General features: G+C 49.3%; 13 protein-coding genes across 13 annotated transcripts; 5 read left to right on the top strand and 8 right to left on the bottom strand.

Annotated features, from left to right (window-relative positions):
• Positions 1–32: 32 nt before the first annotated feature.
• EI90DRAFT_654131 (uncharacterized protein) lies at positions 33–1121 on the top strand. Its single transcript, XM_039067912.1, has one exon. The coding sequence runs from the start codon at positions 84–86 to the stop codon at positions 693–695; it is 612 nt and encodes a 203-aa protein (XP_038908128.1). The 5' UTR covers positions 33–83; the 3' UTR covers positions 696–1121.
• A 535-nt stretch (positions 1122–1656) lies between these two features.
• On the bottom strand, positions 1657–2588 carry EI90DRAFT_3093142 (uncharacterized protein; the record flags this gene model as incomplete). The annotated part of the gene is made up of 3 exons (XM_039062466.1): positions 1977–2588; positions 1827–1918; positions 1657–1760 (listed from the first exon to the last, which is right to left on the bottom strand). A coding segment is annotated over exon 1 (296 nt), but the record flags the coding sequence as incomplete, so codon positions are not given.
• A 587-nt stretch (positions 2589–3175) lies between these two features.
• On the top strand, positions 3176–5891 carry EI90DRAFT_2980920 (kinase-like domain-containing protein). Its single transcript, XM_039055985.1, has 10 exons — positions 3176–3447; positions 3574–3704; positions 3792–3821; positions 3880–4018; positions 4095–4355; positions 4421–4677; positions 4728–4737; positions 4791–5177; positions 5229–5414; positions 5467–5891. Exons 1-10 carry the CDS (start codon positions 3394–3396, stop codon positions 5725–5727), a joined length of 1716 nt encoding a protein of 571 aa, XP_038908126.1. The 5' UTR covers positions 3176–3393; the 3' UTR covers positions 5728–5891.
• A 12-nt stretch (positions 5892–5903) lies between these two features.
• Positions 5904–6232, bottom strand: EI90DRAFT_2951083 (uncharacterized protein; the record flags this gene model as incomplete). Its single annotated transcript, XM_039055404.1, has 3 exons — positions 5904–5971; positions 6025–6059; positions 6123–6232. Coding segments are annotated over 3 exons (213 nt in total), but the record flags the coding sequence as incomplete, so codon positions are not given.
• A 1126-nt stretch (positions 6233–7358) lies between these two features.
• EI90DRAFT_3294681 (NAD(P)-binding protein) lies at positions 7359–9292 on the top strand. Its single transcript, XM_039067444.1, has 7 exons — positions 7359–7396; positions 7464–7638; positions 7752–8008; positions 8088–8182; positions 8239–8285; positions 8345–8384; positions 8444–9292. The coding sequence occupies exons 2-7, from the start codon at positions 7609–7611 to the stop codon at positions 8896–8898; spliced, it is 924 nt and encodes a 307-aa protein (XP_038908124.1). The 5' UTR covers positions 7359–7396; positions 7464–7608; the 3' UTR covers positions 8899–9292.
• On the bottom strand, positions 9170–9862 carry EI90DRAFT_2951023 (uncharacterized protein; the record flags this gene model as incomplete). The annotated part of the gene is made up of 5 exons (XM_039055400.1): positions 9170–9295; positions 9348–9417; positions 9470–9559; positions 9611–9720; positions 9764–9862. Coding segments are annotated over 5 exons (495 nt in total), but the record flags the coding sequence as incomplete, so codon positions are not given.
• A 2376-nt stretch (positions 9863–12238) lies between these two features.
• Positions 12239–13356, bottom strand: EI90DRAFT_3093120 (uncharacterized protein). The gene is made up of 4 exons (XM_039062465.1): positions 13173–13356; positions 13079–13106; positions 12879–13023; positions 12239–12832 (listed from the first exon to the last, which is right to left on the bottom strand). Exons 1-4 carry the CDS (start codon positions 13327–13329, stop codon positions 12329–12331), a joined length of 834 nt encoding a protein of 277 aa, XP_038908122.1. The 5' UTR covers positions 13330–13356; the 3' UTR covers positions 12239–12328.
• A 1256-nt stretch (positions 13357–14612) lies between these two features.
• EI90DRAFT_3093118 (cytochrome c/c1 heme-lyase) lies at positions 14613–15459 on the bottom strand. The gene is made up of 4 exons (XM_039062464.1): positions 15376–15459; positions 15226–15317; positions 14929–15160; positions 14613–14864 (listed from the first exon to the last, which is right to left on the bottom strand). The coding sequence occupies exons 3-4, from the start codon at positions 15131–15133 to the stop codon at positions 14626–14628; spliced, it is 444 nt and encodes a 147-aa protein (XP_038908121.1). The 5' UTR covers positions 15134–15160; positions 15226–15317; positions 15376–15459; the 3' UTR covers positions 14613–14625.
• EI90DRAFT_3159893 (uncharacterized protein) lies at positions 15450–16331 on the top strand (the record flags this gene model as incomplete). The annotated part of the gene is made up of 2 exons (XM_039066253.1): positions 15450–15508; positions 15563–16331. The coding sequence occupies 2 exons, from the start codon at positions 15450–15452 to the stop codon at positions 15984–15986; spliced, it is 483 nt and encodes a 160-aa protein (XP_038908120.1). The 3' UTR covers positions 15987–16331.
• Positions 16079–17205, bottom strand: EI90DRAFT_2951066 (cyclin-like protein; the record flags this gene model as incomplete). Its single annotated transcript, XM_039055403.1, has 4 exons — positions 16079–16355; positions 16404–16795; positions 16869–16950; positions 17069–17205. The coding sequence occupies 4 exons, from the start codon at positions 17203–17205 to the stop codon at positions 16079–16081; spliced, it is 888 nt and encodes a 295-aa protein (XP_038908119.1).
• A 131-nt stretch (positions 17206–17336) lies between these two features.
• On the bottom strand, positions 17337–21330 carry EI90DRAFT_3093114 (protein prenylyltransferase). The gene is made up of 11 exons (XM_039062463.1): positions 20484–21330; positions 19773–20417; positions 19564–19704; positions 19186–19500; positions 18880–19121; positions 18722–18800; positions 18517–18657; positions 18408–18467; positions 18263–18349; positions 18024–18209; positions 17337–17973 (listed from the first exon to the last, which is right to left on the bottom strand). Exons 1-11 carry the CDS (start codon positions 21048–21050, stop codon positions 17410–17412), a joined length of 3027 nt encoding a protein of 1008 aa, XP_038908118.1. The 5' UTR covers positions 21051–21330; the 3' UTR covers positions 17337–17409.
• A 211-nt stretch (positions 21331–21541) lies between these two features.
• EI90DRAFT_2980903 (diaminohydroxyphosphoribosylamino-pyrimidine deaminase) lies at positions 21542–22356 on the top strand (the record flags this gene model as incomplete). The annotated part of the gene is made up of 2 exons (XM_039055984.1): positions 21542–22066; positions 22132–22356. One exon carries the CDS (start codon positions 21542–21544, stop codon positions 22064–22066), a length of 525 nt encoding a protein of 174 aa, XP_038908117.1. The 3' UTR covers positions 22132–22356.
• EI90DRAFT_3093110 (uncharacterized protein) lies at positions 22004–22663 on the bottom strand. Its single transcript, XM_039062462.1, has one exon. The coding sequence runs from the start codon at positions 22643–22645 to the stop codon at positions 22361–22363; it is 285 nt and encodes a 94-aa protein (XP_038908116.1). The 5' UTR covers positions 22646–22663; the 3' UTR covers positions 22004–22360.
• Positions 22664–23234: the final 571 nt, after the last annotated feature.

The raw sequence follows: 23234 nt of genomic DNA, 5'->3' as shown, positions 1-23234 counted from the left end.
ATGGTCTCTAGCCCATCATCCGATGTACATAATGTGAGTAACCCCCTCAAATTTCTGACCCGCGGACCTACCGTCGATAGTACATGACTGATCAGAAAATATTTCCAGAATTTTCAGAGGCAGGCCTATTCATTGAACCTCAGACACGCAGAAGACTAAGACAGCGTTCCCCGCATACCATCACCAGGCACCTGGAATGTATCGAATCACACGAGGAGTTGGGTCAAATGGACGTTTGCTCAAGAGAAACGCGATGGCAAAGTCAGTCGCTGAATATCGTGGAGGCAATTCTAGGTAATTATGTTCGACTCGAATGCAATGTGGTATGTTCTAGATTGTTTAAACTCCGGGACCCCCTTCGCTTTGTTGGAGACGGTGCTTCAGGTGCGGGATCTTGCCATAAACACCAAAGCTCGGGGGGATCTGAAACAGGTGTTTGTAAAAGCCCAACAAACGGACAAGGTAGAGTACGGGAGTCGCTCAATAATATAACACCAACCATGGTGACTGTGCATGCTCATCAAGGAGTCCAGTTCGAGTGCTCCAATGACACCGACAGAGCGCAGAGCAAGTGCCGGGTCAGTGCAACAATTCAGTTCCACAACTCATTCTCCGGAGATTCACTTCTCCACAATGGCGCGTTTTCTCAAGCAGCGAAACCTATCCAACACACGGCTATCTGGATCCGAACCTAGAGAAGATCCTGACATTGAGGCTCATTAATTCGGACGCTTGAAGAATGTAAAGGCGAATACCCCCTATGAAGGTGGACCCGACGGAACTGTCGAAGTGCACAAGGGGGCTCATGCAACCATCTGCAAAGCAGTTAGTGTAGGAAACGAAGTTGCCGTCAAAAAATGATAGAGTGAGTCGACCTTCATAACTCCGTCTGGTCCCCCCATCCCACTTAGGATCTACCGAGTAATATGCATACGCTTTCCTCCATTTAAGCTCAGACCTAACGGACCTTTGATAGCGCATCAACAGAGAGAGCAAAACCTTAATCGCCCCAATATCGTCACTTTCTTAAAAACAATGGAAAATTGAACAGGGCAAGATGCTGATTGTGTAAAAACAGTGCGTAATTCATGCGTGACCTCGCTTGTCCGCATCTAACTGTGGTCTCACCTTCGAGCACAAGTGACTCTGGTCCTGATGTCGCCATAGTCTTGGGATTGGTTTATCTCCACACTCGGGTGTCAGCCACGGAGAGCTAAAAGCTGTCAGTCAGATATAATTTAGCAATGGCATAAACAGCTTACACTTTTGGTAGAGCAATATCCTCATTGATGCAAACCTCAAGGTTCGTATCACGGAATTCGCTTTGGCATCAATCGCAGACATGCAGCCGGCCACCTTCGACGAGATGGTCTGCGCTCGAAGTGGTGTGACAGGGAGCTCAAGGAATCAGGCTCAGATATTTATTCATTCGCATGCACCGTCCCGGAGGTGTGATATGTAGCGTCCAGGTTCCACCTGTGTGATGCCTTCCAATCTCAGGGTTGATCCCACAGCGCGCCCGGAGAAACATTTATGCACAAGCTGCAAGCCGAGGAAGTGAACTCCAGAAACGCTATGAGCAAATGTACTGCGGCTCTATCCCACGGATCCCAACATGACGAAGAGTAAATTCATAACTCGGGTAATAACGGATCTGACCCATTCCAGGATCATGATCATCTGTACCGTCTCCAGCGTCTCATCCGCGAGAGCTTGGGACAGGGGCTTGGAAAGCCCTTCGTGAAAGTCAATCCCCTCATGTACGCTGCGGTGTAACGACGGGGTAGCCGAAGAGAGACTAATCATCGTCATCACCTGTGCGCCAGTAAATTGTTGCGATCGTGACAGCCGGTTCCGGTGTGCCAAAAGTTATGACGACGATCAAAGCTAAAACGCAGTGCGAAATGATGATCGTTTGGTGAGCGATGAACGCCCATGACTCACACACTTCGAAGACCCTGAATAGGTTCTATCAGTTTCAAGCAGCAGCCCAAACATTACAGGCACCACGGCATTCCAAAAGGAAATAAGCGGCAGGGCCAGCAAGCAGCCATGCACTCGAGCTGAGGGTTGTCGACCAAGAGCAACAAACCCGGAAGATGAGGGGATCAAGGATTCGACGCAATACGCCGGTAGAAATGGGCTAGTTAGGTAGCTTCCCCCAATAGCCTACACGCCTTGGGTGTCCCGATGCTGCGCTCGTACAACATGGGTAGCGCGCAGCCGAACAAGATAGCTGACACGAGGCACCTAATTTGATGAGCGCCGATTGGAGCTTGCGATTCGGAATTACATTCGCACCGGAAAATGCTACGCCAAGGTATAAAAACAAGAGATCGAGAATCCCAGCAACAGAAGTTGGTGACCTGCCTAAAATCAAACACAGGAATAAACCGAGACGCACGGACAGAGAGAGCTCGGTCCAAAACAGGAAACAAACGACAGCCATCGACCATTGACCGAAAATGCCGAATTCCACTCAATGGATCAAAAGGAGTCAGATGAAAACTGGTAGTTCCGCAACAACGAGGATAATTGTGTAGATAGCTTCCACGCAACGGATAAGGTGTCCCACAACAGACTTGCCAACTCATCGAGGAGTTTCCTCGTCCTGTGCTTTTCCCACTCCCATCATTCAATCCTTAATGTTTACGGATCGGTTTAAAATTGACGCTGGCCAATTGTAAGGGAAAGGAAAATGCTTCAATGCGTGAGGTGCCTACCGGCATGTGCCGGACCACAGTGCTCGAGGGTCGAAAAATTGAAGGATATGAAGGTATGGAAAGTTGGGTGTGTTTCGACCGCCCAAGTCAATGCGCACAGCGTGACCACGTGAGTCTCCGCGTTCCGTGAACGCCGTCATTCATAATACTCCCATGTTCGACCATTTCCTCCCTCAATGCATGCAGCCCAATCGAGGGCGCTACTTTAACTGGATACAAGTGCAACTGGAAGCGGGAGCGCTAGAGCTATATGCCGATTTCGTGTCGTGGCTACCATTCATCGCCCGGGTGTTCCGCCGTGCGCTTTGAAGCTCCATTATCGCGTGTCTGACACTCATTGCCTCCTATCGCACTGTCACATATGATCCAACATCCAATTTATTATTTTTGTTCATCTTACTACACACTTGGTGCTGCATATTGCCACATTGGCGCCTTGTGCCCCTTATCAACGCTCTGAGGAAGGCGCGCCAGCAATGGGCTTTTGTTCCACCCAATTGAATCAGCATAGCCATGAGGGTAGGCGCGGAGGATCAGCCCAATATCATCTATTTCAAGAGGCAGCCGAACAAACCCTAAGAGCGTTCTCTTAAATCCCCCATCCCTTCCGATTGTTAATCCAGCACCCATCTCCTTGTGATATCACCATGGCCGCTGAATTACGCTTGGGATGGCGGGTGCATCGCTCTTTGAAGCGGTCAAGACTATCTGGGAACTGACAGAGGTTCGCATCACACCCCAATGCTGCTCCATCGTTGTATCTTCGTGGGAGCAGACACAAATGGAGCCCAGGCGTTATCCGGCCCGACAATGCAGTGGCAGAATTCTGATTACAAAACTCGTGCTTTAGGATATCAAAGCGAACAAGCAATCTGCGATCAAATTAGCGTTGCAATGCCAAAGTTGCCAGACGGAACTCGTTAAGATTTTCAACGATGCGGAAATGAGCGGTCTGAAGCCGCACGATCCAATGTACACAGTGTGAGTAACGCTTGAAACCCATGACAACGGCATGGACCTGTTTGCGAACGTCGATGACTGATCAGTAAACCGTTCCTACGTCTACAGCGTTAAAACTTATACCCTAAATTTCCGGAGGCATGTACACTCCTTTGATCTCTGACACATGGAAGCCTAAGACAGCATTTCCCACCAGCCAGCTGGAAAGTATCAAGAGCCAAATGAGAGACTGGACGCGGATGGACCTTTGGGACCGTTTGCTCAAGAAGGACACAATGCTGAAGTCCATCATTGAACACCACAGACATATTGGAGAAATGTGGAGGGCTTTCCAGGTGATTATGTTTCGGGTTGAAGGTCGTCTAATATATCTGAGCTGCCAAAAACTCGCCACACTTTACTTCACTGCAGACGGCTCTTCAAATGCAGGGCCTTGCGGCAACCGTCAAAGTCTCTGATGCTCAAACCACCGTTGTAGAACGTGTAGATCTCTGGCGACGGGAACTTGCAGAGGCGCAACAAGCCGACAAGTATCAATACCGGGAGTTCCTCAACAACACAACACGGACCATTAATAAGATGGCGACTGTGCATGCTCAGCAAGAAGTCCAGTTCGAGAACTTGGGCGAAACCGTCCGAGAGCTTGCTGACTTGGTGCAGCAATTCAGATTGGTGTGTCCTCAAGTTGTCGATCAACTCATTCTCTAGAAAATTCACCTCCACGTCATATTGAACAGCAAAACTCATCCAGCACTCAGCTGTCTGAGTCAGACCCTGAAGCCGATCCTGACATTAAGGAGGCTCGTGGAAGATTGATTCGGGCGCTTGAAGAATACAAAGGGGAACATCCCCCCACGGGAATCGACCCATCGGAACTGACTGTTCCTGTGGAGGTGCACAGGGGCGACCATGCGACTATCTACAAAGGAGTCAGAGCTGGAGATGCAGTTGCGATTAAAAAAGTCAACATAATGGACAGCGATATGGTTGCGCAGTGAGTGGGCCTCCATAACTCCGTTTGTGGGACTTACACTCACGTAATAGGGTCTACCGGGTAATGAACCTGCCTTGTCCTACTTCGGCCCAAACCTAACAACCCGTTAATAGCGCATCAACAGAGAGAGCAAAATATGGCAAAAACTCAATCATCCTAATATCGTCACTTTCTTAGGCTGCAGTGGGCCTAAAAACGAGTTTCCTTTTATGATTAGCGAATGGATGCCGAAGGGAAACGCCAGGCTCTACGCTCGCAAACATAGAGAACGAAAGAAGAATGGAACAGGACAAGATGCCGATTGTGTAAAAATAGTGAGTGATTCAAGTGTGATTTCGTTTGCCCGCTCTGATGTGTGGCGTGATCTCACTACTAAAGTGGTATGTGTCCGAGTTGTCGAGCAGGGTGACTTTGGTCTTGATGTTCGCTGTAGTCTTGATGTTGCCGAGGGATTGGTTTATCTTCATTCTCAGGGGATCATCCACGGAGGGCTCAAAGCCGTCAGTCGCAGAGTTTCGCGCAATGGATAATGGTTTACGTCCTTTTTGTAGAGCAACATCCTCATCGATACAGACCACAAAGCTCGCATCACAGATTTCGCCTTGGCATCAATCGCAGCTGAGGTCCAGACAGGCAGCCGGCCACCTCCTATGAGATGGTCCGCTCCCGAAGTGTTGGAAGGCGAGCTTAAGGAACCAGGCGCAGATATCTACTCATTCGCATGTACCATCCTGGAGGTAAGCAGTGCCCAGTTCGGGGAAGATCAAGCTGACGCACTTTACAACTCAGATAATAACGGATGCTGACCCATTCCAGCGTCATACGCATTTGTATCGCCTCCATCGTCTCATCCGTGAGGGTCTTCGACCTGATTTTCCGGAGTCCCCAGTGGCTTGGGACAGGGGCTTGACAAACGCTTCGTGTCCACTTTGGCTCCTGATGCAAGCATGCTGGGCGCCGAGAGCCAATACAAGGCCAGATGCTGGTGAAGTGCGGGACAGGATGAGAGACATTTGGCAATCGAGAGGTGGCCAACCATACTGGAAATAACTATGGGGACGAAGACTCTAAAGCCACTTGCTGGTCTACAACAAATTCTGTGTTAGTAGGTTGCTGTGTATTGCGACGGTTGATTCCTGCATGCCAAAATCTACGGACGTTCTGACTGTAGTCTCAATGAATGCCATCAAAATCAAAAAAAAAAGAAATACGGCGCGAAGCGACGATCATTTGATGAGCATGTGGACAGCCATGACTACACATGCAATAGCAACGTATGGTGACAGTCTCTCCCCTGAAAATGGTGCGATAAGAAGGTGCGAGCATACTTCTACAACCCGAACACACCTATCCTCGCGCACTTCCAAAAAACGCCCAAAAACCTGAACAGTAAAACATGGATTAAGCCCGGGAACTTGGACACGTGTGAGAGATCGCCTTCGTACCCTTCCTTGTTCCTATCCGTCAAGCTTGGCATTACAGCACGCACGTATGTGCAGGTGCAAATCATGAGGAGAATTACGAGTAGGAGAGATTCGAAGTTGAACAGAGCGGACTACAGAAAACCCATCAAGCCCATGCTGCAAGCAAGCGAACAAGCACACACTATACCATTATGTATGGCTCAGCTAGTATAACGCTAGATATTAGGAAGAATCAAGGCGTGAGGCAGTAGGTGTGGCTGTTCAGCATCTCCACGTGCAACGCATACGCAATTCATTTCGATGAACCAAATCTTGACTTCAGCGTCAAAACATAAGCGCCATCGAGACTGGTATCTAAATAGCTGAACGTATCTCCGCTAAGACTTTAGCAAGAAAAATGGAATCGGATGGCGCAAGGACACAGCAGCCTCTATTTATACGCAGAACGCCGTCCAACCGCCTACTTTGGATCTATGTGTTTGTAGTCACTTCACCATGCCCCCGGGGCCGGGAGGGCTACAGAGATATTGATACAACATAATACACCAATTTTTGGGGTCAGTGCGTTGACGGAAACAAGCGTCATACAATTACCACCAAGTAATCTCGGCATTGCATCAAAGAAACCCCTCGGGTGTTTGTTCAGTGAACAACTAGCCCCTTCCCGAAGCACGCGCCCATTGTGAAGTTGGTTTGGCGAACCCCAAAATGTTTTGGCATGTATGGCTAAGCAACGTTATGTCGTGACTGCATACCTGCTGGTCGGTTCACAATCGTCCAATTTCCCTACACACAGTGGGCCGCTGAGTCAGGGATAAGTTGACAACAGGCCGCATGCTTGAATTAAGGGGAGCCCCCACGACGGCACAGCAACCAGCATCACATGCAAGGCGACTCAAATTCGAGTAGATAGGCCCTTCCAATAATACCCGACTTCAACTGTCAAAACGCCCCCCCTTGATTAAGAGTCACTGCCTTTGGTTGAGATAAGCGGCTGATAGACGATCATATTCCCTTTGTTGCCTGCCCACGACCCATGCGGCAGTTGGGCCACTACTGCGCAGGGAAAGGAGGCAACGCTCTAGACCCTACTAAAACTTAAGCCAATGACAGCAAGACCGCAAGATAGGTCTTCTAAGCGGCATCCACCCCCGCATCCCCGTGGCTGGACCCTGAACGACTCTATTGCCGTGTATGCAAGAACACCGTGAGCAGAGGAAATAGTCACACGTGACCAATTGTGTTTGCCTATTTTGCTTTCCTTCTCTCTTTTTACGGACCAACGAGGTCGATTTGTATGTCTTACCTTAGCTACAGGGTAGTGGAGTGGGCCAATTTATTCGTCTATTCGTCTATCGCTAGGCAGGTGACCAGCCTCTCTCTAAGGAAGGGATATTGCAATTGCCAGAAAAGGATTCTGGGCTGCTAGAGATATTGTGGCCCCCGTGTTATAACTAGGAAGTAAACAACTTCGTTGAACCCGCAACTTCCCGCTGCAGCTTCATCCATGGACAAAACACGAGTTTGGTTTATTACGGTACGAACGGCCACCCAAGCTGCCGTTCTGAATTCTGATCACCGATCCTGCCGTGTATCACGATGCGCCTCAATCTCTAAATGCAAAATTTCGTCCAATCACCCCCTTGATAGGGCTGCTCATCGGGTTTTGGGAGACGCATTGCCCACAGAGCTCTTGCGCTTGGCGACAAAGTGATAGCCACTGCACGTAGAGTTGAGCATCTCGATGGCCTCAAGGCCGCAGGAGCGACAGTTATGAGGCTTGACGTAACCGATCCGATGGATGTCATTAACAAAGTAGCGGAGGATGCGGAGGCCGTCTACAAACGTGTGGACATAGTTGTGAACAATGCGGGATCTGGAGTGCTTGGACCTCTGGAGGAGATAGGGTAAGCAGCCCTTCTTGTCATACCTATATATTCGTCATTCGCTCTAAACAACCCAACCCAACCCAACGCGTTAACCCAGCCCAGAAGGCTTGGAACAACAGTATAAAGTTAACGTATTTGGCGTTTTGGCGGTCGCAAAGGCATTCTTGCCATATATGAGGCAACGGAGAGAGGGTGTGTTGTTCGACTGCGCCCTACAACGATATTCTCACTCTCTAACATGGTCTCAGGCATCATTGTTATCATGGGCAGTCGATCAGGCTGGAGAATCGCACCTGTGAGCGTGTCCCGTAGAATTTCAGGTATTACCGATCAACTCATATTCATTCGCAATAGGGAATTGGCGCGTACTCGACTTCAAAAGCTGCGGTGAACTGTAATTCTTTTGAACTCGATCCTTTGTCCTCATCGTTACTAACCCGACGCAATGTTTAGTATTGGGAGAGACGCTAGCAGCTGAAGTTGCTCCATTTAACATCCGCGTCCTCACTCTCATTCCAGGGGGGTTCCACACCGAAGGAATAGTCGGGAATCCCGTGATAGTGCCATCTCACCCTAATCACATTCGCATCTCAGACTATGATGCATTCCGCCGCGATCTAGAATCGCGGATGAAAAAACTGCCCGGCACGCAGTTAGGTGATCCTGATAAGCTTGCTGAAGTGGTCACGGCGGTCGTCGGAGGCGAAGGGATCATGACGGGAGAGCGTTCCACTTCCAGTAGCGAGGACCACGCAGGGGACGTTACGGAAAGTAATATTCGGCCATGGCCAAAAAGACTCTTTCTTGGGTCTGATGCTGAAAAGGATGTCCGTGACAGGATGGCCGAGATGAATCAAACCATGATCGAGTGGAGCGACGTCCTGAAAAGCACCGATAGGACTTTTTAGACTGAATCAGCACATCCTCGAAGTGCCATGTTGGGATCAGCAGAATCTGGCACGTACGATTTAGATGGAAGGATGTGATGGGTTGCGGGTGTAAAGAACATTCCCCAGCATCTAGAACCTGCTGGCAAACGCATTCATTGGTGGAACACTCTAGACGCATAATTTCAAACAGATGCAATTGTGATGTTGGACAGCATACTCTGACGTGCTTCAATTGGAAAGACAAGACGACAGTTTCGGTTCAAACCATCGAAGGATGCAAGCGGACCTATTAAGTGTACCATTGGAGGTATTCTGGCGGAGGAAGAATGCAGGGCCAAACGTTATTTGTAATCGACGCCTCCCAATCGGTTTCGCATAACTTGAACAGCGCCATAGCAGCGAAAGAATCCTCCGTCTGTGGAACGAGTGCCTCAGTTAATAATTTATAAAAACCCCAAATCACGTACAGCAGTCTCAATACGCTCATGAATGTCTCGGCCGAGAAATTGTCGTACCATTTCCTTGAAATTGTCCTCCCTAATGTAAACATCAGATGCTTGAAACTACACGACGTTCGAATCTCTCTTACCCTGGAATCAGTCCCTCTAGTAAAGGTAGGTACGTCGCAACATCTCGAGTCTTGTTAGCGGGATGCCTTAGCTGGAGGGACTGGAGATGGCTTAATTTCGTAGACAAGAGTACTAGGTAGAAAGACGATACCTCCAGAGACATCCAAAGCTCATAGCCGACTAGATTTTGACCATGAATGGTATCCTGCACCCTTTGACGGACATCCTGGAATTCCAAGACATCGTCTAAAAAAATCGGGTCGTCATGAAGCTGGCGTGGACATGCATGAATGTGTGTTTTTACCGCCAAGGACAAAGTGCGAAGGCAGAAAGCCTGTGCCTTCTGTAAGATAGTCTATGACTTCTTCCGTGGGTTGGACCAGAACATCCAGAATAATTGACCCAGAGTAATCCTGTTGTGATGAAGTTAAGCCATTCTGGTTCAAGTCTTCCACTGTGCCCACATACAGATAAGCAAACGCTGGCTAGCAAGGGTCCATCTTCCCCAACGACGATCTGCGTGGCCAGACTCACACACATTTTTCCGGACGGGTAACGAGTCAGACAGATATTGGAGAGAGGAGACAGGGGCGGAAACGTGATAGAGATCAGTGCAAACAACGGGTGATCTCAGAATCTTGCGCATACAGTACCCCTTCAAGTAGTTCGCAGCTTGTTAGGCAAAAATGGAATCTGGTAGTGAAATAAGCAGAAACGCTGCGAAGTTGCTGCCCCAGAGACAGCATTGAGCTTGTCACTGGGTTTAGTCACGCTCTAGCTCATGACCCATGGTAGATCATGCTCAAGCCAGTTCTGGCAGCTGAACCACAATTCCAGGAAGCCGAAGGCTCCGAACAGTCGACCGAGAGAAGTACGGCATTTGACTTGAAAGATGGCATTGTTTGATTTGAAAACAATCCTGCTGCTGGTTATCGGGTCAATAAAGTGAGAGGTCTAGATCTGGAATGAACGATATGGGTATGAGGATGCGTCTGGAACTTGGGGACAGTCTCGTGTTTGCCCCGGGGAGCATTGCCATCACGCAAGTCCAGATATCTCCGAAATGAGACGAGGACGGGAACTCACGTCGTTGGGCCTGAGGAAGGGCATTCCTTGACGAGAGGGAGTGGAAGGTGTCACGCGCTGTTACTCCGCTGATTTTCGCGAGTCGTGACACTCTTTTCACAATTCACATGGCAGCACGCCGGTTGTAAGACTTCCTATTAAATATCTCGAAGTGATGGACACCCCACAACAGAGGGACGTAGGGCTTTGGTATCCATGCAGGTCAGATATTGTGAAGGCTCAGGTAGCAAATTTGTAATATTTTGATTTGGAGGGCGCAGCAGATAAGACCTCCTCCATTTGGCTAACCGTTATCCGAAGTCCACGCCACTGATCGCAGGCATGACATGTGCCGCCTACTAGAGCCAGATAGGTTATAGGTGGCCTCCGCCCCCTCCAGAGCTTCTGTCCCATTTCATCGTGCTGCGTACGCTCTCCACGCCGCTGTGGTGCCACTTCGGGCGCTTATAACACGCATCATAGTGCAAATGACATGCTCAGGCGGAAACTTCGTTCGGACAGGACGCCCCTAACCTTTGTCTGGCAGCCTCTGCTTCGAATCTTGCCCTCCGCCTGAGCTCTATGATGCTATGCTGTCTGGGGCTCGTATTGATTCAGCTCGGTGTTTATAATTACCCAGGAAAACAACATAACAGGCGGGCGCCATCGGTCTGCCAATCATGGGATAGACTCATCCCGAACACAGACCGATGTTGTGTCTGTGGTGAATCTACGCTCGGGGATGAAGTTGGAACGACTAGCCAGGCTCCCTTTAAGCAGAGTATCCCTAAATACCCTTATTTAGGAGGCTCCGTCAGGAATCAGTGGATGTGTGTCCTCCGTCGTAACTTGACAATCGAAGTCGCAGAAAAAGAAGGGCGACTCTGAAGAGAGTCAAGAGCATAATCTCATCCCAATCTGTGAGCCTGATGCTCCCCACCAAAGGTCTGTCTTGGAAGCATCGACGGAGGTAGCAGAGCGGAATTTCATAGCTGAAATATCGTAGCGCCTGGACATCCAGGCGTTAACGATGTTCAGTTACGGTTAATTTGGTCTGGTCTTAGTCTATTGTGAAACCCGCCCCGGCCGTAACAAAAGACGTTATGGAGAGCTATAAGACATGTGCCTCATTAGATAAGTTGAGTCGTCTCATTGGGTTAAACATTGCCATCACCTCAAAGTGACCAGCTTGCATTATGCTGTGTGTCCTGTGGTTTTTGGCAATCTGCACACTTGGGTAAAACTCTTCCAGCATGAGCTCGATATGATCAGGCGAAGTCAAGGTCAAAGCGCCCGTTTTTTACTGAGCAACAACACGTGCGCCCAATGTATTCGAACTTCTAGCGCAGAAATGGGTATGATCGGCCTCGGGCTTGTTCGCTAAGTTCAAAATTTTGTTCAGCCGTTTCTCCCGATATCTGCCAGGCAGTTGCAACTCGTTCCGCCCATTTCCTTCGCCATTAAAAATTGAAAGACATGGGGGAAAGAAATAATGCCTCGCGCGCCGAGGGTTCAACCAGTGTATTATGTGAAGCTCGTGGCACAATGTGACCCGAAATCACCAACTTGTTGGGGATACCAACGATGGCTGGCACCTCATCATGGTTTTGACACCTCGCAGACTTGTTGACCGAGCGCACTCACACAGCGCTGCCGGTGGAAAACAAATCAAGGCATCTTAGACCATGCGCTTTTGGTTTTCGTTGGCCGAGTTCAGCGTTTTCCACGCGTATACGAAGTCGCATGCATAGTCAAATTTGAATCCAAAAGCGAAACACAAGGCAAAGCCGATACAATCATAAACATGAAGCCCCTCAGTCATATAACCGTCGACAGGAATAGCACCTCGGCTTATCACCAGTCGACTTCGCAACCGCCAGTACATCGTTCTGACAGTCTCGACAAAGCATGTGCCCGCAGGATGATCCGGCGACCATCTGACCTTTCCGTTCCTCGAAGCATACGGGGCATTGATCCGGTTCCTCCGTCAGTGCTGATCTACGAGTGGTGGTGTTCGTAGTGTTCGTAGTATTCGTAACTGTGCTCCGCGTATCCGACTCGGATGGAACTCGACGACGCGGAGGAGACGGCACCGCACGATTTGTATTCCATCTATCAAGATTTGATTCAGTGAGCGGCTGTGTTCGGTTCGAGGTCGTTCGATCCTTCTTGAGCATGCGAGTGGTAACCGACGTGAAGCCATCATTCCCGGAGGAAACTTCCTTAAACTTGGCAAGTGGATGTGAGGTTGGATGGACGGGGACGGGGGATGCTTCGCAATTTTCGCAAAAATTGACGGGGTTCTCGCATGTCATGCACTGGGAGGGAATGAGTTCCAAGCATCATGCCGAGAGAATGCCGTACCTTGTATCGGATACCGGTGATGGGGCGTTGGCAATTGTTACAAGAGATCCCGTGGGGACTATCAGACTTCTTTTGAGGAGGCATTAGATCCTTTGGGTCCTTAACGTGGACGAAGCGGTGTAAGGGGTGAGCAGTGGAAATTCGTCTTAAATCACCAACTATTAGGATTAGAGCTTCAAATATCGTAGAATGAGTCTTACGAGAAGCAACTTTCACAGGAATCAAAGTCTGAAAAGATTTCGTGTGACAAATGTAACCAAGTCGGTCATGACGAACAGAACAGAGTCCACTTACCAGGACATGCACAGCATTTGTGCCTGATGCCAACAATGCTCTTCAGACACAAGTTGCATCGTGCTGGATGGACTGCTGGTACATTTGGTTCAACAGGGCTACTGATCGAAGCTGGTGTAATGGTAGGTACGCCGCCAACGCTTTCTGTGAACGCCATGCATCTAATTATCCATGGCTTTGAAACACCGAAACCGATGAAAGGATGCGATACGTCATGACGGTCACGGTGAGTATCCATACAATTAGCGCACACGTCAAAGTCGGGACAAACAAGGCACTTATGGCGAGTCACGCCAGTAATGGGCCTCATGCAGATGTCACAGTTCGCATAGTGCAGCGCAAGCAACCTTTGGGTGCCAGCATGCTCGATGTCGTTGACGACATGGATAGCTAATCGAGTAGGGGCGGAAATCTCGACAAAGGCGTGCTTTACCCCCGGGATATGCTCTGTAAAGCCCCTTTTGTAACAAGACTCGCAAAGGACATATCCAGTATCGCAGTCACTACATTGGTAGCGCTTTCCAGTTACCGTCTTCTGACAGTTACCGCACAATGTCTCAGGAAGACCAAAGGCTGCTACATTTATCGGGTCCTCGTTTGTATAAGGGGGTGGGTCCGATCTGGCAGGTGCGCCCTTTGCCTCGGGAGTATCCTCTTCTCTGGCATAGGCTCTGAAGTCATGCTGAGTGTCGTGCGTGGCCCTGTTATGCTCAAAACAAACGCCACACTGGGAAAACTAGTTGTTAAACAAAAGCGGGACACATGCTGAACGACACACCATGTCGAACGAAGGGTCGCAGACTTCACATCGGTAACGGATCCCAAAGATGCCTTTGGCACATATATCACAATACGAATTGTGGTCGACGCCTTGGTGACGTGGAACCATGTTTTGAGGGGTAACCAGCACAAACTTATGACTGGAGTTGTGAATTATCACTGACGATCTTACTTTAGTATCGCATTTGTCACACTGTCAGACACAATTAATTAGTGTATGGGGCGCTTAAATTGGCACGTACTAAATCGAAATTAGAGCAAGATGTGCACTAGATGTAAAACCTATCATGACGCGGAACATGGAAACATCAAATATTAAGCATACCTTGTAGCGCTTAGTGGTCCCCAGGGAGGAATAGCACATGTCACACCAGATGCCTGGGCGTGCACCAGGAGGCAAAGGAGTCCCGGAAATGGTTGGATCGATGTACAGCATTGTCCTACGTTAGTTGTAATTATAGTGCAAGCTGGTTGGAGCAACCCAAGCTGAAGCCGGCTCTACCCGATGCTGTGCGGCTGGTCTTATTCAGTACCGATTCGAGCGTACTTCAGGCTGAACGGTGCCATTGGATACAAGAAGCCCAGCTGAAATAGCAATATTGATGAAGGCAAATAACATTGTTTCTAGGCTTAAATAACAATTACAGCAAGCGAATCATCCTCCCATACACGATTATCTGACGATCGACTCCCAGAACTTCAACGCACAGAGCCGGAAACCATCCCAATTATCAACAGCTGGTCGAACGTCCAGGTAGAAGGAAAGGTTAGGGGGAGATGATGGATCCGATTGTTTCTGGTCAAAAGTAGTAGGCGTCGCATTGCGCCCTGTGTAGAAGTCTATAATGTAACGTTGTCGTACGCCACATCTCTCAACTATCCAGTCATGCCGATCAAAAGGTGCTTGATACCTGTGTTTAATCTTTAGTCATATAGCACAGAAATGCTAAGGCCAAGCGCTAGTGCCCGACTTACCCTAACATGATGTTGAACCAGGCACGAATCGTCCTATCCTGTGGTCGGCCTTTGAAACTAACCAACTTGACACCACCACACTTCTCTCCGCCTTGACCCTTCTCCCACCACATTAACTCGCTCCAAGCACGCTCATTGACAGCATTGTGTATGGGCACAAGAACCCGCATGTCGGATGGCTGGGGATTGTGGTTCTTCCGAGCCATTGCTGAGTAAAATTGCACCTGCGATGGGTATGCCCAATTAGATCCATCAGTCCGAGGTATTGATGATATTTCCCGCTCCTGCGAGAGTTTAGCGGGAGAGTGTGGGGTAACAGGAGGATGGCCAGTCGGTGGTGTCATATTTTTCCACGCATCTGACGAATGGTCTATCGGACATTCCTGGGCGGTGAGTCCTTTGGAGGGCTCGTCGCTTGACTCCATAGCAGCTGAGACGCCCGACACAGGCAATGGCACTGAATTGTCCCATGCCCAAAAACCGTGGGAGCCACTCGTGACGTGTCCCGGAAGCTTCAACTCCATGTCGAGTACATCGTCCAAACCCACGCCTTCAGGCACGGGATGGCTTGATCCTGCTCTGTAAGTGAGGGTTTTACTTGGAAACCTGCTTATTATAATATCCCAATGTCACAGACTTCCGGCCTATGGCATTGCTCTAGTTGCTCTCATTGCCTTCGCTCGTTATGTGGACAAAACATATATTCGCCCACCATCTAAAACAGGCTTTGGGAAAGGAGCGCCGGGGTTTCTCACCAATACGCGCAAGATAAAGGTGACACCTGAGATTGCAGAACGTCTGCGTCGAGGCGAGAGGGTCAGTCCGGAAGAGATCGAAGAAGCTGTCAGAGCCGTGGAAGAGAAGCATGCGAAAGCCACCTCTAGCGAGGGGACTGATGATTCAGGGGGGAAGCCAAAAGTTAAATCTCCCAATGTCTTACCCAAACGAGAAACAAGATCACAGGCGCGTCGTGCTGCGGCAGCGTCTTCTGAACCGGAGAACGAGTGGATCCCAGGACATGTTAAGAAGGGTACATTAGGACGGCGGCGTAAAAAGTGATGCATGGGTGGGGAGCTGTTCTGCATTGGGTATGTATCGAGGCATGGATATGTATGCCTAGTTTGAGTACGTCAATGTAACCTTGCGACGATTCATGACCCATCGGAAGTTCCGGTTTCATCAAGCCATTTACGCACTGCCTTTTTCCCTCCTATACCAAGCAGTGTCCATCTTCTTTTATCCTCCTCACTTCGTTCCCGATAGAGTCGTAGGACCTGGTCGGCGACAGCGAGCATGTCCTCATGTTCCACATCGAACAGTTCATACCAGCCATCTGGCAAGGGTATTCCCTGAATGCGTGTTGTGATGAGTATGCTGGCACATGCCAGCGTAGGAAAGGGGAATAGTGCATAGACAGGTGTTTGCAAGCTGTACAAATATTAGCATTCACTCTTTAAGCAGAAGGATAGCACTGACGCATCGTTCAAGTGGTTCCAACAAGTCTGTGGCACTTTTTCGTGGCCCGCTAGGCCTAGCACTTGGAGATAATTTATCATAGTCCCATATGGTAGCTGGACTCGCACATTGAAGCCGAGTCGCTTCAATATCTGCATCTCGCCCACCACGAGGGCGTCCTTAAGCTCATAAAACGTCTGTGAGAAATACGACATGGGCGTATACTTGAAGGTGGCGTCTTGTTCATGGGGTGTTGTATTCGTCGATGAATGCTTTGAGGGCGAACCCGAGAGTGGAGGGTATTGATGCCGCGCCCGAGACAATAAGAGATCGTAAACATTGATAAGATCCCTCATACGAATGGGGCATTCCTCCAACTTTGAAGCCAAGTACAGCGCGCCCATACCAATGTCCTGCGCAGGGAAGATTCACAGTGACAGAGGTGGTGTCCAATGTAGACATGGCTTAAAAGAATGGCCCACTGACCCCAATGCTGAAGTGTTTCATCGAAGAAACATACCAGAAACGTTGGAATAGTACTTGGGCTGTGGCTATAGCAACCTGCTTCCTAAGGGTGTCGACCAGGAAAACGCAACGTGTGATGCGAAGAAAATACGTTAGATAAGTTATCTCAATCTTGAAAGTGGCCTACTGAGTAGACAAGCTTTGGCGTAATACAAACTCACTGTTTGAGCAGTAAACCGGCTTGCTGTATGAGTTTACATCCATAGGCACGCAGATCTTCCTCGAGCTCCCTTGGCAAACCATCTGTCATAGATGGTGTCTCTTTGGCCTGCTCTGGGGAGGCGAGTGGCTGCAGCATTACATTGACATGGTCCATGTTGTCAAGACGGATTTCGTGGCTGTGTCAGGTCATTGTGTGATTATTATTGCTGTGCAGGCTGCCTCATGGATTAGGACAATATTTTACCGGACGAATCAGAAAGAATAAGTGAGGAATCAAAAATGCATTGTAGCTCATGTGTATATTGGGGGGGGGGGGGGGGGGGATGACCCGAGTTACAAACTAAAATTCATCATCGATCTGGATTTCGTCTGCGTTTGTTGCAGGTACACTTGGCTCGTCGTCGGCCACCGCAGGCGCATTTGCCAAACTCTGCTTGGCGGGTACGAAAGAGGGTCCTTTGGGCTTGTCCAGCGTAGCACGCTCAGCAGCTGCCATGGCATCCAGTGGTGCGCCTGAAGCGGTGTCTTGCTCGTTCAAAGTCCCTTGTTTTGTATTCTCGGTCTTGGCGACCAAATAAGACGCTGCAGTATTGAACTGCGCTTGAACGCTGCGCTTGATGCGAAGCATTTCCCGGAAGGTATCCTCGCTACCGGTCTCAATCTCGAACGAATTCCATTCCGTCCAGAACCTCGGCTCCACGCGAGGATCACAAAATTGGGACGCATGGGCATAGATGGCCCGCGCGCGATCGATTTCACCCAACTTGCGTTCGAGAGCGGCGAAACGCAAACACATCTGTGCTGCCTGACGGTTTGGCAAAACTTCCAAAGCGCGTTCGTAGATTGGACGTGTTGCAGGCAGTCCGAAGTTTTCCGTAGCTTTCGCAATGTAGACGGTAAATATCTATAAAGCGCGTCATTAAAGCTATTCTTCTGTGAAGCGAAAACCCGTACCTCAAATTTGTCGGCGTCCGCCACAACCTCAGAGGCCCGCTCATAGATTTTCATCGCTCTCTTGCTCAAGCCATGTTCCTCCTCGAGCTGAGCATACATGAAGAAGATAGGCTTGCAGAATTTCTCAGGGCATTTTTCTAGGGCTTGTTCAAACAAATCGCGTGCGCGTTCCAACTTTGTGCCTCCCTAGACAATTGCTCGTCATCAGGACTAAACGGAGGTTCGTTTGTCAAACTTACATAACGCTTCACAAACTTGGACAGGTAGCTGTTCCAAATCTCAAATGATATAGGGTAGGTGAAAACTTCAACACCACGCTCGTAGGCCTTTTTTTATGCGCTGGGATTTAGAAACGGAACCAGCTGAAGAACGTTATTAGCTCACCTTGAAACTTTCCTCGAAATATTTGTTTTCCTCCAAGAATGCAGCATAGTTCACGATTATCTGGGGAGATACAATGAGGTCGGATCATCCAACAACCAAGCCCCCATACCTGAGCGTTGGCGATACGAAGCTCCAGCATTTGATCGTAGACACGCTTGGTGGTCTCGACGGTACCAATAGATTCCTCTAGATCGACATAGTAAGACCAAAGTTTAAGCGACTTGAACAGTCTGGCTTGGACAGGCAACGACTGCAGGAGATATTAGAGTGTAGCCCATGGAAATAGTGCAAAAAAAAAAAAACCATGGACGCACTTGATCATGGTAGCTAATTTTGGTGTTCTTCGGTATCGCGGTTGCGCGCTGCATCACACGAATCCCTTCGTCATAATTTCTTTCAAAAAAGGCATTAAGGTCAGGAGAGCAAAACGTCAATCAAAAAAAAAAAAAACACCGTCCAAAAGAAAACTGACTCATTGCGGATTTCCATTTCAGCCCATTCGCACCACACTTCTGCTAATTCTTCCACAGTCCTGAACGGTGTCTTTGTGCCTTTTTCGAAAACTCGTCGGGCACTGTCGAGGTCCGGAACAGCGGTGCCTGTTACTCCTCCTTGCTCATAGAACTTGGCGAAGTTGACAAAAATATTGTGGTAATTCGGCGTGGCCTTTCGGGGGTTAATGGTCTCCATCGCCTGAGTGTAGGTCTCTGCCACCTTCGCTCCCCCCCGAGCTTTAGCCGATGCAAAACTTGTTAGGGACGCAAAGTGTTCAACGTACTTTATCGTCATCGTCACCCCACAGTGCCACCCGCTTCTCCCATTCTTGCACATCATTAGGATTACGACGAATCAGAACATCGTTGACAAGGAAGGGTCGCCGGTCCATCAACTCTTCGAGCTTTCGCATGCGCTCATCAAGCTCTTTCTCAGTGTCCGCAAGAGCTCCTTCGTCTTCGTCTTCCTCGGGATCCGCGAGTGAGTCCATCAAAGCTGACACAACCGATTCCGAAAATTCAGCATATGCATCGAATATCTGGGTGAAGTCCCGAATGGTCAACACGGTTGCAATTCCTTCTTCGAATGTGGCCTGCGCCTTTGGGTGGGAAATTAATGTTGAGTTGAGATACATGACTGTTAGATTGTGGATCGAACGTACTCGGTCGAATTCGCCCCGTTTCGTCCAATATGTGGCGAGGCCACTCCAAAGTCTTCCTGCTTGATCCTTATAGATGGCCAAACCGTCTTCTTTCACAATCCTCCCTACGTCGAGAAGGGAAGGATTCGCGGGATCTTCGTCCTTGTCATACGGTCTCGACGGAGGGGTGGAGGATGTGGGAGGCCCAGCAAAGCGGATCAATGGACCACCAAGTGCCGAGCTCGTGGGGGGCGGCCATCTTGATTTTCTATTTCTTTGCCTGATCGCTCAGCGTCATCTTTAGCGAGCTTGTCCTTGGATGCTTTGGCGGCGGCGCGCTCCGCATCTGCCACCTCAGGCTCCAAACCCACTTCGTCCGCAAAACGCTCACAGACGTCCAGCCATTCACCAAGCAGTTGATAAGGAGACTTGCCTTCCGGCGACGTATACTCTCCTCGAGCTGCTTTCCGTGCTAAAGACAACAAAAGTTTAGCAGCCTCCAGAGGACGAGGCTCGACCTCGTTCTGCGCTCCTCTGGTCCGTAACAGCTGGAATTGCGTCTTGACCCCTGGCTCTTCGTCATCACTCCCAACCTCTTCCAGTTCAGAGCCTGGCTTTCCATGAAGGAGGAGGGATACATATCGTTCGGTGAGGGATGGATCAATGGCGAGGAATCGTCGGTATATGACAACGGTGGTCATGCCACCTTTTAGTTCGGCCCACAACAAATACCGAGGCCAAATTCGTGCATGCAAAGATGGTGGGAGAGTCCGAAGAGCACGATCGAATGTTCTTCGAGCATGTGTGTATTGTACTGGGGCTGGACATTGGGGATGAGTAAACAGATTGACATACAGTAACCATATTCTTGGCATCTAAGCAGGAATATCAGAATACTTAAGCGGCTTAAAAAAAAAAAAATCCAATCGCCTCATCCTTACCGTTGGAAGCCACATCAACGCACGCTCGAAGACAGCAATCAGAGATTTCCATTCGCTCCATCCAACAACGGGATCGAGTCCACTCTGGTATTGTTCAAACTCAAACTCCTCCTCCTCCATAAGCACCTTCATATCTGCCCATTTATTTCTCCCACCAGCTCTCTTCGGTTTTGAGCCTCTTCCAAACACATATAAGCACCGCATCTGAAGGTAGGCTTTCCATAGCTTGAAGGAGGAAGGAAAGTGAGTGAGGGCAGACTCGTAAAGGTAGGTAAGTTTCTGGAGCCCAAGGCGTGCCGCGGGCGTGGAAAGGGGTCCAATAAGGGATGTGAGTGGAGTAGGAAGAGAAGATGCAGGTGCAGCCTTTTGTTCAGCGACAACGCTATCCCTTACTGCAGCTATGGTTGTCCACCAAAGACGAAATGAAGAGGCATTTCTGAGCAGATCTTCCTCTCTATGAATATCTTTTGGTGTCAGAAGATCGGGATTCCTCAGTGGTGTAGGAATAGGCCAAGTCAGAGGAAATTGCGCCGAAAGTGAGTCCAGGGTTAAGTCTGGAGAAGCCATCTCACAGATTACAGACCCTCAATGTCCCCAGAGCCTTTGAGAAGAAAGACGCCCCAAGAGCCGATTATTCCTGAGAGAAGGGGCAGGGAAATCGGCCAGTCGAGTGCCAGTGTAGTGACCACTTAAGCGCCAGAACACGTGATTTTCCCTTCAAATTTTCCACTTCTGGTCGCCTCTCTTGTAAGAGAGGGACGTTTTGAAGGCGTAAGTGGGAGGAATAGGCTAAAGATAGACACGTAGAACAAGGAAACAAAGAGGTTACTAGGCTTGGAGGCAATACGGGTTGGGTGGTTGGACGGCGCTGGGCGCTTTGAACATGTGAACACTCATATGGCGTCCTCCTCACAGATTGTTTCCCATCCTGATAATTCGCACATTTTAATCATACTCAGTCTAACACTTCGCTTGAATTCTTTTGCGCCGCATTCTGGCAAGGAGTTCAACCCAACCACCGAATCGGACCGTTCCGGGGTTCGCTTCAGTGCCCACACATGTCCAACAGCTTGCTCTTTCTTCAGCTTGCGCTAGAGCGCGCCAAGGAATGCATACCAACGCCGTCTGCGTTCTGTGTTGGATGCGTAATCACTGTCCCACATTCGACTTCTGATGTTCCCATCGTCCTCGAGACCGGATTCTCTCGTGAACTTCCGGGCAACACTCACGCTGAGGCAAACGCACTCACTAAAGCCCGTAGTCTAACTTCACAAAAGCTTTCAGAGCTTCTTGGAGAGGAGTCACCCCCGGAAATTGAAGAGTTGCTGAAAAACGCTGATGTGTACACTACCATGGAACCATGCTCAGTCCGACTCTCAGGGCTCGCACCTTGCGCTGACGCTCTGATAGAGGCGAACGTTCGTCGTTGCATCATTGGAGTTGGTGAGCCTGCGGACTTTGTGAAGTGTGAGGGCGCGACCAAACTGCAGGCCGCGGGAATCGAAGTTGTCTGGGTGTCAGGACTCGAAGAGGAATGTTTGGAAGTCGCTAGGCGAGGGCATCCTCCAGTGGTAGCTGCCTAGGTGCGATCTGACGCGTGGTATGATCTCGCGAGTCACCTAGAGACAAATTACTGATCCACTTCCAGTTATGGAACGTCCCCAGTGCATCTGGGTAAAGTTGCTAACTTTACAACAACGCTGTAGTAAAGCGACAGCCTTGCTACTGAACAATCACACCTCCCCTAAGGAAATAATATCACCTACCTCACTTTTATGTACACGAAATCCTTTCCGTCACAACCCATGACTAAGTTTCATGTCGTAATAAAGAGCTCTTTGCCCAAAATGGATCTAGCTAGCTTCGCAATCCCTTGACTAATCTGTTCTACTTTTCCTGGGCCATTCCACCATCATAAAGTTTGGGAGCTCGAAACATCCATTGTCCCCCGATCGAAGGGCCGTGATTGATGCCGCAGTCGTAAAGCACAAGTGGACCACCGGGATCCAGCGAGGAGAGGTACGGGCGATTTTTGAGCACCTAGTCTGAACCAGAGATCCGGACTCTGGAAGATTTTCCCACCTAGCGAAAGCTGCTCGCAGTCTAAGAATCACAACTGACCTTGAAAGCAAGGTAATACCGAAAACTGACACCACTTGCATGACTGTTGCAAATTCCACATCACATGTTTTAATTTTACATTAGACCTCGTGATGCTTGCTTAACGTGACTTGTTTCTGTCTCTGACCAACGATAACCTCAGGCGTTTAGTGCATCCCTTGTCTTCTCCAAGCATACACTCCCTCGGCCTCTATGACTTCGTAACATTATATAGACAAATTTTTTTCACCCTGGCATATTATTTGGTAGGAAGCAATGCTGGGAAGGAAGCGACTTTTTCCACACGTATAGAGGAGATAATTGCTCTTAGAGAACCCCCCCCCCCCCCCTTGTCAGTGACTATGCGGAGAGTGGGTCTCCCTCCAAGCGGCGATTCTCCGGACCGTCTTTCTTAGCTCTCCCATTAAGCGCCGAAGGGAGAGACAATGTGTATCACTTGTGCCAGCCACCTTTGACCTTCTCATTGTTCTCCAATGTCCTCTCCGTGATTCAACTCAACAAGCTCAATTTTTTTATATTTGTCAACTACTCTGATTTAACTCAGTACTGTCATTCTCCTCTCTCTCAACTACTAGTTCAGCACAAACTCTGAGCTCCTCGTGACTGCGATCAGGAAAATACCATGTGAAG

This window comes from Cantharellus anzutake, assembly GCF_015039405.1.
Source record: "Cantharellus anzutake strain C23 chromosome Unknown EI90scaffold_182, whole genome shotgun sequence".
NCBI classification, from domain to species: Eukaryota; Fungi; Basidiomycota; class Agaricomycetes; order Cantharellales; family Hydnaceae; genus Cantharellus; species Cantharellus anzutake.
Note: the sequence above shows the minus strand (reverse complement) of the source record. Positions and strands in the feature narration are given on the sequence as shown.